The sequence below is a fragment of the Pelophylax lessonae genome (assembly GCF_965119305.1).
Source record: "Pelophylax lessonae genome assembly, chromosome: 12".
NCBI lineage: Eukaryota > Metazoa > Chordata > Amphibia > Anura > Ranidae > Pelophylax > Pelophylax lessonae.
Window position 1 is genome coordinate 192830390 of NC_138779.1, and position 16755 is coordinate 192847144.

Here is a 16755-nt window from a genome sequence, read left to right on the forward strand (position 1 = left end):
TGCCATTGATTAGCACAGGACCCGTTCTAATAGGAGCGACACAAGTCGCTCCGACTTAGAAAAAGGGTCCTGTACTACTTTGGGGCAACCTGGAGGCGACTTGCATTGACTTCAATGATATGAAGTCTGTGCAAGTCGCGCCGAGGTCGCCCCAGCAAGTCGTGTCGCGCCAGTGTGAATGGGCGCTTAACATGAGTTTGAAGCTGATTGCTTTAATCTAAAGACAACTACATCCCCAGTTTTAAGAGGATGTGCACACTTATGCAACCACATTATTTTATTTATTTATTTTTTTACCCCCCCCCCCAAAAAAAAATATTGCAGTTTTTTATATTGCAGTTTTTTAATTGAGTTTTACCGTTTTTATAGGTCCCATTTTTAAAGTTTGAAAAAGTTCTAAAATGTTTTAGCTTTGACTTAATTTTTTTACATCACAGAAACCTGACCTTTTTAACAGGGCTTGTGTGGACTTTTGATATCCTCTGTACAATACCTTTTTGGCAGCCTCTCCCCAGAAGCGTCCCGAGCGGCTAAACTTCCACATGCAGGGAATGAGAGATGACGGCATTATCTCTGCCCGTGGCAGCAGCTCTTTCAAGAGCAGCCTTCATGGCCCTGCTGTAGGGGCGGAACAGCAGTGATGTGAGGCAGGCAGTTAGGGATGTCCTCTCTGCTGTCCACCGCACTGCTGACCTATTGTGACAGTAAGCTCCGTGTGGAGACGAGGTCTGACCAATAGCTGTAACATTGGTACGTTTCTGACCGATAACTGTTATTTGAATATTGGTTGACCCCCTAACTCCAACAGGGGTGTTTCAGCAGGAGGGCCCCATATTTTGCAACGTGATTTTTTTTTTTTCTTTCTACAGTTCAGTGTGTGTGTTTGCTTATATCACAGTGAAGTGTCCTTGATACTGTACAATGATTTTGAATAGTTTGGCTTTATGCTTAGCTGTAACTGTCTCTTCACAGGAGACAATGGAAAAGTAACCACAGTAGTGGCCACGCCAGGTCAGGGACCAGACCGTCCACAGGAGGTGTCCTATACGGACATCAAAGTCATCGGCAATGGTTCATTTGGCGTGGTTTATCAAGCAAGACTTGTGGATTGTGGAGAGATGGTGGCAATTAAGAAAGTTCTGCAAGACAAGAGGTTTAAGGTAGGGATCTAATTGGTAACTTTAAAAATGGTTAATCCGTATTGACAGAGACTGAGTTTTATATCTGTGAATGCTTGGGTTTTTATGACTTGCATTAATTTTTTTCTTTTTTTGTTTTGTACAGAATCGTGAACTGCAGATCATGCGTAGATTGGATCACTGTAACATTGTGCGTCTGAGATATTTCTTCTACTCCAGCGGAGAGAAGGTCAGGCCGGCTTCCACCCACCTTAATTCCTCTCCATACTTGCACTTTACCAGATTCACTCAAATGCTTTCTGTTGTATCAAAACGGTCTGTCTGATCGGTCTCCTCCTTTTTTTTTTTTCTGTTTAAATTCTTTCTGTCTTGTCATTCTGTCTAGTCTTTCAAGCTTCTGAACCATTATAAAAAGAAAAGACAATGTTTAGATTACTGTAATCCGTAGAAGCTCTTGTGATTTACCGAACTCCAATGGTTGCTTTAGGTTAACGATCCCTATTTTGTCTTGTCAACTTGTTTTGTCCTTTATGAAATATTCTGTAGTATTACTGAATGAATGCGATTTCATGTGTTCTTTTAGAAGGATGAAGTTTATCTGAACTTAGTCCTGGACTTTGTCCCAGAAACAGTCTATCGTGTTGCTCGGCACTTTGCAAAAGCCAAATCCACGCTGCCGTCCCTATATGTGAAGGTGAGCCAGGGTAGGAACATGCTTGTGATGGAAGTTTGGTGATTGTGGTCTTTCAGATGGTGATTGTTTGTCTTTTCACCTCCCAGGTCTACATGTACCAGCTATTCCGTAGTCTGGCCTATATCCATTCTCAAGGTGTCTGCCATAGAGATATCAAACCACAGAACTTACTGGTTGATCCGGATACAGCAGTGCTGAAACTCTGTGACTTTGGCAGGTAAGCCTAAATTGCGTCTCCTGTTTGTAAGCCACTTACATGTAGTAAGGGTTGGCCTTCTGTGTTACCATCGTGGTGGAACTGTAACACGCCATTTGAAACTCTGCAATGGCAAACAAGTTCACTAATAAAACCGAGCATAGCTGACCCCTTAGCTTATTTCCTTAATGTTGTTCGAACCTTTGAGTAGTTTTAGTACCTATAGTTATCTAGTTTGACCCTGCTACCTGACACATTGATGGAACTGCAAGCCACGCGATTGGTTTGGCAGTCCTGTTTATATTGGTACTATTTCTGCTCTCTACCATTGGTAATGAATACATTAAGCATGCTACAAGTCAACCAGTAGAAAAGCAATGGCAGTCTCCATGTTGCTGGTTAATAAGTTACCCTAAAAATATTTTCTATTTATAAAGAAAAGTGGAAACCGAGGTAACCACATCAATACTGGCTGGCCACTTCCCCCCCCTTCCTTCCCAGACTCATTTTCAGCTTTCAGTGCTCTTGCACTTTGAATGACAATTACTCAGTCATGCTACACTGTACCCAAATTAAGTTTTAATCATTTTGTTCACACATAGAGCTTTATTTTGGTTTTTATTCACCACTGGTTTTTTTTTTTTTTTTTAAAGCCAAAAAAGAGCAGCAATTTTGAAGAAAAAAAAATTCTACTTTGTTTTTAAAGAAATCCAATATCTACTTTCGTCAGAAATTTAGGCCAGAAAGTATTCTGCTACACGTCTTAGGTAATATAAATCCTGATAAGTGTATAATAGGTGTGTGTGTTATAGAGCCTATAATCTAAGCTAGGCTACGTATCACTGAAAATTGATCATTCCTGATGTACTGACTACCTATCATTTCCTGAGGCCCTTTAAATGTAAGGACAGAAATGTTTAACAGCAATTTTTACACTTTTTGCTGGTGGTCCCCAGGTTAAACAATGGAGTCCCTGGAGCACGTCACCACCTGACCCCCCCCCCCCCCCCCTCTGAGGCTACCGGGGTCACAGTCCGCCTTGTCTGCTACGACAGGCGTCCTCCGGTCACTGGTGTCCAAAGTAGATATGGCCCTCCAAAATAGGACGAGCAAAAAGCATCCTTGACCTGCATCCTGTCTCCTCAGATTCGGATGTTGATTTGGCCGCCGCAAACGCAAATCACCCTACTGGGTTTGCGTCCACTCACCCGGAGTGCTCTGATAGTGAGGATGATTCCTCTTCCACTACAGCCGCACATGAAAAAGCGCTAGTGGATGCACTGTTTGCATCAGTGCGGGAAATCTTGAAATTGGGGGATACAGCTGCGTCGGCACAATTTGGTACATGCAGAGCCTCCAAAACGGCAAAGGAGTTTCCCTTTCCCGCCTATTTCGACAACATTGTCGCGAGTCAGTGGGGTTCCCCCTAACACATTATCTGGTCCCTAAATGTTTCGCTAGAAGGCATCCTTTTTAAAGAGTCCCTGTTAAAGAAAGTGACAGTACTTCCTGTGGTGGACTCGCAGGTTTCCAGGTTGAATAAAGCCACCCTTCTCCCGGTGGAGGACTCTCCGTCCTTTAAGGACCCTTTTAAATAGAGAGCTGAATCTCTGGTCCGATACCTTTTTTACCATGGCCGGTTCCATTCTGCAGCTGGTTTTTGCCATAACCTTGGTTTCCCAGACCTTAGCGGAATGGGCTAAGCTCCTGCGCCAGGTTTTGGAAGGGGGACAGTCCCCTCCTGACCTGGCGGACCAGTTGGTCCAGGGGTTGCAGTATATCTGTGAATCCTCCTATGGATGTGGCCTCCTTAGCCTGTAGGGTGTCCGTGACAGCGGTGACTCTTCGCCGCATGATATGGCTGAAATACTGGTCTGCGGACCAGGCTTTCAAGAAAGTATTGACTGATCTCCCCTTTTGTAGACCACTTGTTCGGAGCTTCCATGGAAGAGATCATTAAGGGACTTACTGGATGTAAGAGTACTCTGCTTCCAAAGACTGCCAGGAGTAAAGAGCCTTGTCGCAAAAGTGGCCCTTTCTTCTCTGCCCATAAGCTGTCCTTTTGTCCCTTGGCATCGAAGGACCAGGGATCAAAATCCACCTGTAACACCGCAGGGGGTTCCAAGAGGCCCTGGCCTGGTAAGTCGAGAGTGGGTTCCTCCGGGACCGTAGACAAGGCGCTTCTCCCTGAAGGGGGCACCCTTACCCATATCTGGGGTGGGGGGGGGGGACATCTTCACTTGTTTCTGGATCCGTGGACCTCCTTGATTCAAGACAAATGGGTCCACGAGTTGATTCGGTCTGGTTACAAGATAGATTTCTGGTCCTTGCCTCCGGCAAGGTTCTTCCCTTCCAACCAGCGTTTGGCCCCGTATTGCTTATGAGTTCTTGGGGTGGTACAGGATCTGCTTTCACAGGGGTCATTGTACCGGTTCTGCAATCGGAATGCTTTCAGGAGTCCAGCCCTGCCAATCAACATCCTGGAAATTCAGACGATCAGGCTTTGCCTGACCCAATGGACAGTTCATTTGCAGGGGCGCCTGGTAAGGATTCAATCGGACAATGCCACAGCTCTGTGGCATATGTCAATCAAGGGGGTACCAAATGTGTCCTTTCGGCCCGGGAAGTAGCCGGCATTCTAAGGTGGGCAGAACTGTTCGTTTCAGCAATCTCTGCTGTACATATTCCAGTGGTAGAAAATTGGCAGGCAGATTACCTCAGTTGGCAGACGTTGAATCAGGGAGTATGGTCTCTACCAGGAGGTGTTTCATCGACTGTGTCTCCGGTGGGGGACTCCCGATGTGGACTTGTTGGCCTCTCGTCTCAACAGGAAGGAGCAGAGGTTCATATCAAGGCCTGGGGATCCTCTGGCCGACGCCACAGGGGCCAGTATCGTCTGATGTACGCTTTTCCCCTGATAACTCTTCTGCCAAGACTCCTGCAAAGAATCAAGGCAGAAGAGATTACGGTCATCCTAGTGGCTCCAGACTAGCCTCGCAGGTCCTGGTATGCACACCTAGTGCAGCTGGTCGCTGATATCCTTTGGAGACCTTCTCTCAGAAGATCTGTTTTAAGGACCGATCTTCCATCCTGTTTTACAGTCGCTGGCTTTAATGGCTTGGCTGTTGAAAGCCAGGTGCTGAAGGATAGGTGGTGTCTGAATCTGATTACTACGCTGTTAAAAGCTGGAAGATTTATCGAGTCTGGAGAGCGTACATTGCTTGGTGTGAGTCTCGGTGGGGGTCTCCCCCCATTGCTTTTCGGTCTCTTGTGTTTTGGAGTTTCTCCAAAGAGATGAAGATCAGCGTTTTGGCCTTGGGTACCATCAAAGGCCAGATTTCGGCCCTGGCGATTTTGTTTAGCGCCTGTTGGCCACAAATTCCTTGGTTCACATCTTTGTTCAGGGGGTCCAACACCTGGCTCCCTCCGGTGAGATCTCCGTTGCCTCCTTGGGACCTTAATTTTGGTGCGGTCAGTTCTTCAGAAACCGCCTTTAAAAAATATATTCGTGATGATTCTCTGCTTACTGTCACAGAAGGTAGCCTTCTTGATGGCTATTAATTCTGCGTGCAGGGTTTTGGAGTTTGCTGTGTTGTCTTGTCTTTTTCAAACTATCTGGTGGTTCGGAGACAAGTGGTGCTTCATCCCTACCAGTCGTTCCTTGCTGAAGTCGTCTCTGGTTTCCATTTAAATGAAGACCGGTTTCCTTCCTTGTGTCCTAAGCATTCTAAAGAGATTGCCTTGCATTCTTTGGATGTGGTTCTGGCAATCAGGGTGTACCTGGTGGTGACTGAATCGTTTTGAAAATCCGATTGCCTTTTAGTTATAATGAATTGACCCTCAAGGGGCTGGCAGTGTCTGCTGCAGCTATTTATTTCTATATGGATCAGGTAGACGGTGGTGCAGGCCTATTCCATTAAGTGTCAGGATCCTCCTTTCCCCGTTAAGGCACATTCTATGAGGGCCTCTTGGACCTTCCGTCATCAGGCATCGGTATTGCAGGTTTGCAAAGCGGCCACCTGGTCGTCCGTGCACACTTTCACATTTTTATAATATGGATATGTTGGCATCTGCGGATGCTTCTTTTGGGCACAAGGTTTTGCAGGCTGTTGGAGAGGATTAGTCCTGTTTGAAGGTGTTTTTTTTTTTTTTTGTCAGATGAGCTCCAGTTGTTCCTGGTTGAGCTCCTGTTTTACCTGGTTGGCGATGTTTAGCCTTTGGGGGAGTGTTTTTGCTTTCTTGCTGTGTTCTTCCCACCCCTCATGTTAAAACTTCTTTGGGACATCCTAAGGGTCAAGAAGATCTGGAGTTTTGTCCGTCAATGAACGAAAGAACTGGATTTTTGTCTTGCCGTAAAATCCCTTTCTCTGTCGCTCATTGACAGACGCAGGACTGATATCTTGAATATCCGTCCTGCGTCTGTCAATGAGCTTAAGAGAAGAGAAAAGGATTTTACAGTAAGTCAAAAATCCAGTTTTCTCTGACGTTTATTGATGGACAAAGCACCTGTCCCTCTATTGAGTTGGGTTCTTCGGACATTGCTTCTTACCAAACTGAAGACCTATAGCAGGGAGTGGGAGTATACCCCCTGGGACTGCCCTATAGGCATAGTCAAATTATTTTTTTTCCCCCCTAGTGTCCTCCTGTAGTGGACAGAATAAACCCAAGAGTCAAGATGATCTGGAGCTGTGTCCGTCAACGAACATCAGAGTAAAGGATTTTACGATCAGACAAAAATCCAGTTTTTGCTACTCCAGAGTATGGCAATACCGCGTGTCGAGACCTTCACAGCATGGTCACATACAGGCCCAACGTGCAAGTAGCACTGTCAGGTGTTCTAAGGCCTAAATTGCACATTACATTTCCTGAATACCTATTAAATTTTGAATGCCCTGGAACACTAGGACAAGGAAATTACCCACTAAATGACCCCATTTTGGAAAGAAAAGACTCGTACCTCGAATATTTAATTTTTCCCTAATTGTCTTTAACAGCCATCTCCTGAGAACTTGGCTCCTCCCTTCACAGCAAACACCGCCTTAGCTTCAAGATTTAAGTTCCTCCTGCCCCATTGGACCCTCATTTTTGGTGTTTCCTCCAGTGGGGAGACATCGCTGGGAACCACGGCTGATCAGCTGGGGAGGTTAAAGCTGGTTTTCACTGTGGGGAGAAGCTGAGGTCTCTCCTCATTTCTCTATTTTTTGGTGGAACCCTGGGCTTTTGGTAAGGTCCCCTGCTTAGCAACCCCAGCTTCTCCTGAGAGTGGGGAAGAAGCTTCAGGGGCTCGCTCTCATTCTGTCCAGGGGAGAGTCGCAGGAGGCGCACCGTTCCTCCTGCGTTGTGTGGCCAGTGATTGAGCTTAAGGCTGGGCTGGAGTGCGTGGTGGCGTCATGTCCGGTGGAGGTGTGCAAATCCGACGGGGCCACTGTCTATGGGAGAGGTCCAGGCACTGGCTGGTGTGAGCCTGTAACACTGGAGGGTTCAGCGAGCGGCTCAGGAAGGTGGGACCACCGCGATCCTCAGGGGGAGCTGTCCGAACAGAGGTGGCGGACTGCTTCTGGCAATGGCAGCACCAGCCACTCAAGGTAAGAGGTACACTGGGGTGGGGGTTCCCTTTTTGTATTACCCGATAGCTTCACGGGTGTGGACCCCTCTTGGTGGTCGTAGGGTTAGGAGGTGGTACTGGGAATCTGGGTTAGTTGGTCCTAGGGGCACTCCCGGTGACTCTGCACTCATTACCCTCTCGAGAGAACAATCCTCTGTGCAGTAACCTGGTGGCATCAGTTAAGCCTGGCCACTGTGGGGTGGGTGTGTCTAATCCGAACTCTTTGGGAAGCTAAGGCTGTCGGATCACTTGAGGTTGGGAGTTGTGGTCTGCACCGAGCCATGTTGCCTATACTAAATTTGGCATCAATATGATGCCTCTTGGGGAGCTTGGGGGCCCCAGGTTGTCCTAAGGGGGGATGAACCACCCCAGGTTGGAAACGGTGTCGGTCAGAACCCCATACTGATCAGTAGTAGGCTTGCACCTGTGATTGCCTAGTCTAGAGCAGCCTGGACCGTCTAGTGAGACAAAGGTTTTAAAAAGTTTTCTAGCACCTTTTAGTCATTTTAAAATGCTGTTTTCTGATTTTCAGATCCTGCAGCCCCAGGCTAGCCCTCTGCCAGCGCAGCAGGGTGTGGCACCAGCCCTGCCGGCCTTAACCTACACTAGTGGAGGGGCAACAGGGGGCACTAGCGAGGAAGCTAAGGGAGGGGCCAGTTAGCGCTTTCTCCGACCCCAGGTGGGGTTAGAGGGAAAGGGGTTGGACGGTAAGTCCTCTAGACCCTCACTACAAGCTTTCCCTGGAGGAGGTGTAGGATCTCTGTGGAGCCATCTACACCACCCTGGGAATCCAGGAGGAGTAGAAGCTGCTACCCTTTTATGACCGGATGTATCTGGGCCTGGGGCAACAGAAGATAAGGGTGTTCCCGGTCCATGTAGTTCTGGTAGAAACCATCAAGAGAGAATGGCCAGACCCGGAGAAGAAACCCTTCCTCCTTTTCAAGGGCCCTGAAATGCAAGCTTTCTTTCACGGAGGTTGGTGCGTTGGTCTGTAATAAGATCCCCAGTCTGGACGCAGCCTTCTCTGGTTGCCAGGCATACAGAGGTTATTGGGGCGCTCCCAGATCCATGGACAAGAGGCTTAATTTGCTCTTGTAGAAAACCTGAGACTCTACCCTGGGGTGCGCATAGAGGCAGGGACCGTGACTAAGACAATCTTGTGGGGGATGGCGTGTATTGCGGAATCAGTGCGCAGGTCCACCAGAGCCCCCCCCCTTTCCTGCTGCTCATTATCAATTTGCCAAGGTACACAGCAAAAGCTGCAGCCTTACTATCCTCCCTGAGAGATCTGGAGGAACAGAGGACCGTAGTACAACTGTGCCGGCAGAAGTTTCTACCCCCCCCCCCCCCCTTGCTTTTTTTTTTTTAGCAATGTCATGGCGTTGCTGCTCAGGGGCATTTCAATAATCTGCTTGGCGTGGACGGTAATGGACAGTAAGAGCACTTTACCTCAGCGCAGTACCCCATACGAGCAATGCCTGACCAGGGAAAGCCTTCGGCAGCTATACCAACTACCTGCATTTTCCATCGATGCCTACGTCGTCCATTGTGATGGAGTGGTGAGAGCCTTCGGGCACGCTTAAAACTCCACCCCCCTATACATTACATACTCTAATTTCCGGGAGGCAGTCTTTAAACGGCCTCCCAGTAACAGGCTCCCCGCGCGCTCATCGGGGAAAATCTGCCACAGATCGTGGTGAATGGCCAATCACAGCGACCATTTGCCACGCGATCAGAACATCCAATGAGAGATGATCTCAAATGTAAACATATGAGATGAGATCATCTCATTGCCAGCTCTCCTTCCTCACACACACTGCGTGTGAGCAAGAGGAGAGCGGATCAGCAACACAGAGAAATGTTATCAGGGCACTGATCACCAGTGCCCTGATTACACAAGAGGAAATACAATGCCATCAGTGCCCACAGTGTCCCCCATCAGTGCCCACAATCAGTGCCCATAGTGTTGCCAGTCAGTGCCCATCAGTGCATGCTCATCTAGGCACTGACTAGCAGCACTATGGGCACTGAGTGTGGGCACTGATGGTGCTGCCCATCAGTGTTAATCAGTGCCACCCATCAGTGCTTATCAGTGCGGCATATTAGTACCTCCTCATCAGTGCCACCTCATCAGTGCCCATAAGTGCCGCCTCATCAGCGCACATCAGTGAAGGAGAAAAATGTATTTATTTTCAAAATTTACTCACAGAAAATAAGAAACTTTTTTTTTTTTCACAATTTTCTGACTTTTTTTCTTTTTTTTTAAGAAATAAAAAACCCAGAGGTGATTAAATACCACCAAAAGAAAGGTCTATTTGTGTGAAAAAAATGATAAAAATGTCATATGGGTGCAGTGTAGCATGACCGTGCAATTGTCATTCAAAGCGTGAGAACGCTGAAAGCTGAAAATTGGCCTGGATGGGAAGGGGGTGAAAGTGCCCTGTAGGCAAGTGGTTAAGGCGGTTGTAAAATAAAATCTTAATTCTATTTCTGTTAATTGCTGATGAGTAAAATAGATGGATTTATTTTTTCCTGCCCCCAATCCTTCCTTTGCTCATTGCCTGGACCACCTCCCCTTATCACTGTGCTATGTTTTCTGCTAGCATGGTTATATCCTCTGTCCTCTGCATACATTTAGAAGAATTTGTGAATAAGAATTATGGGCAACACTTCTTTTTTTTTTTTTTTTTTTTTTTTGGGATATAGTAAGGGAGAGTTATGGGGTCCTGTCAGTTTGTTTTGCCATATCTGTCTTATTGTGGAGATTTCTTCTCACTTCCTGTTTGGCTATGGGGCAGGACGTGAAGGGAAATCTCTCTGCAATTTAAGGGAATCCATTGCCACAGACAATATCCTGAGTTGCTCGAAGCCTTAGGTATAGCCGTTAACTTTCTCTGCAGCCATTAAAGTGGAAAATCATGCCAGATCTAAAAATGGGTCAACAGGCAGGATTTTTAATGCAGAAGAAGCATGCTATGTCTCCTTTGCATTAGTTACCTGCCTGTCTGCCTCGTACAGTGAGCTTATTGTACAAATTGAGCAATTCTGAGCTGACTGAATGCCCGCAGATGCATGGGAGTGATGCCAGCTCGGCCGAGCCAATGAAAGCGGGCGGCAATCAATACCCGGAAGCCATCCACCTGTAGATGCCTGCAGGGAGCTCCAGGATGCTGCATCACTGAACTGAAGCGAAGTATAGTTCTGTTTTAAACAGTTACTAATTGCAATGTGATATGATTATGAAACAAATTGGTGAAACATTTTAAAGTGATTAAGCCCAAAGGGAGTGTGTGTGTATATATGTATGTATATATATGTATGTATGTATGTATGTATGTATATATATATATATATATATATATATATATATATTTATATTATATATGAGATAGTGTGTGTGTGTGTGTACATACATTTGCCTGCTCTGCATTGGAATTTCCAGTCCTTCTCAGGTCCCCCACTTGTACTCCGTTTCTTCCGCCCCTTGCTCCCTCATCGCGTGATTTGACTGACAGCAGGAGCCAATGGCTCCTGCTGCCTCGCAAAGCCTGTGAGAGTGGAGAGAGCTGCTACAAACCAGGCACAGTGCTGGATCGAGTGAGTACTCAGGTTAAGTATAAGGGAGGTGAGATGGGTGATACCGTTGCCTAAACATTTTTTTTACCTTTTAATGCAGGGAATGTATTCAGGTATAAATGTTTTTGAACCACTACAAAATCTTTCTAGCTTCATACACAAAATTACTGAATAAAGCATGGTCGTTTTTTTTTTGGTTAATATTTCCTTTGCATTCAGGAATACCATTTTTTTATTTATTTTTCTATTTCACAGTGCAAAACAGCTGGTGAGGGGGGAGCCGAATGTGTCGTATATCTGCTCCCGCTACTATAGAGCACCGGAACTTATATTCGGAGCCACAGACTACACTGCAAACATTGGTAAGTTGATGCAGTGTGAAGCCTGATCTAGGTGCTCAGTAGTAATGCCTACCTGATCTTCTTTGACACACCTGTGACTATTTATACTGACATTACTTTTTCCCGTTCAGATATATGGTCAGCAGGTTGTGTTCTGGCAGAGCTGCTCTTGGGTCAGCCCATTTTCCCTGGAGACAGCGGTGTGGACCAGTTGGTAGAGATCATAAAGGTCAGTTACCAGAACATAGCTGTGGTGTTTTTTTAATTTTGTAACATGTTGTAATATCTATACCTTTTTTACTGAGGAAGTATTAGATGAGGTTATTTATTGATGCCCTGGGCTTACAGGAAGTGGGTTGAATGACATTAGGCATCATTCAGCCAGGAGTAGGAGCCGCAGCTGAATTGGTTAGTCTGCAGGGGAGCAACACCAAAGACCAGGTGAGTATAGCAGCCAAAGCTTTTTTTTTTTTTTTTTTTTTTTTTTTTTTTTTTTTTTAGATTTGAAACTAGACATCTTGCCTGGTCACTTTTTGGATGGGAGGGGTGTAAGGAATGGTTTGGTTGGGTTAGCTTGCTTTTGTCTAAAAAGAGTAAACCTTACGGGGTTTCCTGTCCCGGACATAAAACATGGATGAATGGTACAATGTGTAGATTTATGTAATGGTTTTGCTATATTATGCCAGTAAGTCAGATATTTGTAATCTGCATGGTGTCTGGGTACTTTAGGAATATATTTCAAGCTATGTGTTTGTCTAAGAGCATCTCGCCTAATCCAGGAACAGGGCTTATTAGAAAGTGTCAAGTTCACTCCTAATAAGACCTTCTAAAGGTGGTTTTCAGTTGTGGAGCTGTTGATTTTTCGTCCAATCTTAATGCAGCTAAGAGCAAGCTGTGATCAGTGCGCTGCAGATATTTTCTGGCTGTATTGTGGACCGAGGTGGCAAGTAGGAAGTTGGCTGTTTTTTTTACAGATGCTTGTAAAGTGCAATTGATTATGCAGTGCTTAACGTATATTGTAAATTCTCATAAGTCCCTGCCCTCAAGGAGTTTATCTAAGGTCTCAAATTCATTCTTGCATACAGTGGGTATAAAGAATTTGCAGCCTGAAATGAGACGGGCAGTTTGTTTTATCCAGGTTTATTTACTGGACCCTATAACCAAGTGAAAGATAGAACACCAACATGTCAGGAAAAAAACAAAAACCGAATCCCTGAGTTGAAAAAGATCACCACTCTTAAAAATGACGTTTTAAAAAACTTGTAGCTAATCACCTCAATGTCACATAAAGCTTTTTTTAACTGATTTTGACTAGCTCTGCATGAAAAGAGCTTTTCTGAAGCATTTCAGTCCCTGGTAGTACAACTGAAGCAAACAATCAACTATGGGATAAAGTTGGGGACAGGCACAAGTCAGGAGATATAAAAAAAATATCAAAGGCTTTATCGATGCCTAGAAGCACAAAGGTCCATCAAGACTTGGAAGATATTTGGTACAACACAACCTCTCCCTGGATCAGGACATTGCTCCAAACTGGGTGCAAGAGCCAGGAGGAAGCTGGTCAGAGGCTACCAAGAGGACTACAGCAACTCTGAAGCAGTTGCAGGAAATTATGACCAAGTGGTCATTGTGTGCATGTGTCAACAATATCTACAATATCTCAAATTCTCCCCAAATATGGCTTGTATGGGGGGAAAAAAGCCACTCGAAGGCCACGTGCCGTCACAACTAAGCTTGCCAAAACGCACCTTGAAGATTGAGGTAAGTTCACATGGAAAATGTTGTTCTGGTCAGATGAGACTACAATTGAACTATTTTACCACAACACCATTCATACAGTGAAGCATGGAGGTGGTAATATCCTGTTATGGGGGTGTTTCTTTGCAGCAGGGACTGGGAACATTTGTCAAGATGGATGGGGCAAAATACTGTCAAATTCTTGAAGAAAATCTGCCCTCTGCCAGAAAGTTGTCAATGGGAAGGTGGTTTACCTTCCAAATAAACCCAAAACACACAGCGAAAATTAACACAGTGGTTGAAGGAGAAAAGGGTTAATGTCCTTGCAAGGCCTAGTCAGAGCCCAGACTTAAACTCCATTGAAAATCTGTGGAATGACTTGAAGATTGCAGTCCACAAATGGTCATTGTCAAATTTAACTGAACTTGAGCAGTTCTGCAAAGAGTGGGCAAATATTGTGAAGTCTAGACGTGCAAAGTTAGTAGAGACCAATCCCAACAGACTAAAGGCTGGAATTAAAGCAAAAGGTGATTCAACAAAATCCTGACACAAGGTGATCCTTTTATGAGATTTTTTTTTTACATGTTGGTTTGGCTCTTTCACTTAGATGCTCTAAAGGTGCACGGAGTGAATACAGCTGGATAAAACAAAAACTGTCTAAGGCTCCAAAGCAACAAAATGTGATTAAGTGGGGTGATTTGTTTCTATACCCACTGTGCTAGTGCCAATTAACCTAACAAACATGTCTTTGGAGTGTGGGGGAGAAAATCGGAGTACCCGGAGGAAACCCACATAAGAAGAACATGTAAACTCCAGGCAGGTAGTGCCGTGGTTGAGATTCAATCAGACAACCCTAGTGCTTTCGGGCACAACTGCTAATGACTTGGCCACTGTACTATTCTTACACGCAAGGCTATTGGAAGGTTCAGGTTCATGGCAAGTTAAGTTTTTTTTAAAGCGAATCTGTAGAGCCTGGTTCTTCAGCATATGGAAAAGCATGCAATATGGCACTTGGGACTCAGTTTACGTAATAAAAGAATCAAGGCAGGGAAAGTGGTGATCAGTGTTTTGTAGGTTTTTTTCAACCGGTGGGACAAACTTCTGGAGGAACCTTGCCTTGGTGAGGGCCCTAGGAATTGGACGGGTACCTGTCCAAAACATGTACCTGTGAACTTTGAATTGGTGGACGGTGGCCATATATAGGCAGATAGGTTGTAAGCCGTCCTCGCAGAAGTTCTGAACTAATGGAACCTGCTTAAAGCGGAGTTCTGATTTTTTTCTCTAGATAAAATTACCCCCGTTCTAGTCACCGCTCATTATTTCACAATTGGCTATCTTCAAAATTGTCCCTTTTTCAGTAGTTGTGCAGCATGGATTACTTTGTTGTTCTGCACAGCTCAGGCATCCTGACTGTGGGCATGTGAAGCCCGCTGGGTCTCTTTCGGGATTGGGTGCATTCTGGCTACCCATCACGTACCTATCAGTCATGTGCGGTGTGAAGAAAGGGCACCTCACTGCATGCACATGTACTACATTCCCCATTTAAAAATGGCGCAGATCTCCACCTAGCGTTGCGTCCTTTCCAGTTGTGAAAAAACGGGATGCTGGCAGCGGGAGGTACCAAATGAACCCTGGGATTGATGACACAGCAATCCATGGAGCTGGTGCACAGGCGGAATTGACGTACATCACCGCAGCAAGGTTAGTATGGAAGTACACCTTCAAAAGACTAGAAAAGGCACAAAACAAAAAGGGGGAAACTATTGTATTAAACAAGGGGTTGGTCTATTCAGGACTTAGTTGTATTTTTGTCTGGAACTCTGCTTTTAAGTATGTGAATGAGACTTTTATTTATTTATTTTTCTTCCCCCCCCCCCCCCCCCCCCCGATTCTGTTCTCCAGGTTTTAGGAACTCCCACAAGGGAACAAATAAGAGAGATGAATCCAAACTATACAGAATTCAAGTTTCCACAAATAAAAGCACATCCCTGGACAAAGGCAAGTTGCAAAAATAAAAATTGAATTTCATCCCAGGCAAAATGGTAGCTGTAGTGTATAACATAACACATAACCTTTCATAAGGGATTGCAGGGTAAGTTATTCACCTCTACCATTGTATACGCAATAGAAACATTTGCTTTCATAGGAAGAATTCCAGGTTTAGTTTTACTTTTTCCGATTTCAATTACAGAACAATGTAGCAGCTATGTGTGAAGTGATGGACTGTAGTAGCATAAGGGGCTCTGTCTTCTGGCAGCTGTAAGTGCAGAATAAGTTAGGCTGAGTGTTTCTTGGCCAATCAGAGGAAGCCTCGAATTTATTGATAAAAATATAAGGCTACTCCTGAATGGCAAAGGTGGAAAATGTGATGTTAACCACCTGCCTCTCAATCTCTGCGAAATATAGGAAGCCTTGCATTACACTAATTCCAGGCATACTTGTTAAAATGTACTACATTTGTTTAATCCTTTCATGCATTATCTTTTTTTTTTTCTCAGGTTTTTAAGCCCCGTACCTCTCCTGAAGCCATCACGTTGTGCAGCCGGCTTTTGGAGTACACCCCAGACACCCGCCTTTCCCCACTACAGGCCTGTGCACACTCCTTCTTTGATGAGCTTCGTGACCCTAATACACGCCTACCCAGTGGCAGGGAATTGCCACCCATGTTCAATTTCAGTTCTGTAGGTAAGATTGGCAGGAGTTAAGCTATCTTTTGAATTTGTGTTAATAATTCTCTAGGCTCCAAGAGCACGCTGTGCAATTCAGTCCGCCACCAGTAATGCAACAGCGCAGGTAAATTAAAGTGTATGCTGCAAGTCAACCTAAATGCACTTAGGGCTACATGCACAGATTGGTTGAACTTGTATGCCTTGTGAAGGCAGCATAGGGGGAAAAGGGCTATCATTATTGGCTGATTTGACTAACCTCTTAACGACTGGCTGCTGCAGTTTTACTTTGGCAGGTTGGCTCTGTTCTGCGAATCATGTTAACTGTACCTCTCTTCGCAGGACCGCTAGCGGGGTGCAGGCGTGCCCATTCGCCGCAAAGGAAGCTGATGGCCACAATTGCAAGACAGAACGGTGGTCTGCCGCTGTAAACAAGGCAGACCGCTGTTCTGTCAGTTATGAACACAAGGCTCCTGTGTTCCTCTTATTTAGGATGCAGAAAGCACCCCCTAGGGACACATTTAACCCTTTGCTTGCCCATGATGTTAACCCCTTCCTTGCCAGTGTCATTAGTACAGTAACAGTGCATATTTCTCTTACGTCCTCCGACAGTCGCCGCCACCTCTAAGTCATCACTGTTGGGTATTGACTTCCGCTCCGTAGGAGTAGCTAGGCATATAGACTTAGTCAAAAGACAAAAGGCATTAGCATATACACACCCATGGGGGCTGTCCCATCTGGTCAATACCCCCCTGCATGACCACTCCCAACTCAGTTTTAATCTGCCTAGCGTCAGGAGAT

General features: G+C 45.4%; 1 protein-coding gene across 3 annotated transcripts in view; it reads left to right on the forward strand.

Annotated features, from left to right (window-relative positions):
• The window catches only part of GSK3A (glycogen synthase kinase 3 alpha), an 89001-nt gene that overhangs the window by 55829 nt on the left and 16417 nt on the right, over positions 1–16755 (forward strand). For all 3 annotated transcript variants that reach the window (XM_082273084.1, XM_082273083.1, XM_082273082.1), the window contains exons 2-9: positions 973–1160; positions 1285–1368; positions 1723–1833; positions 1920–2050; positions 11466–11572; positions 11683–11780; positions 15191–15286; positions 15787–15973. In XM_082273084.1, coding sequence (XP_082129210.1) covers positions 973–1160; positions 1285–1368; positions 1723–1833; positions 1920–2050; positions 11466–11572; positions 11683–11780; positions 15191–15286; positions 15787–15973 — 1002 coding nt within the window. The remainder of the gene's footprint in view (positions 1–972; positions 1161–1284; positions 1369–1722; positions 1834–1919; positions 2051–11465; positions 11573–11682; positions 11781–15190; positions 15287–15786; positions 15974–16755) is intronic.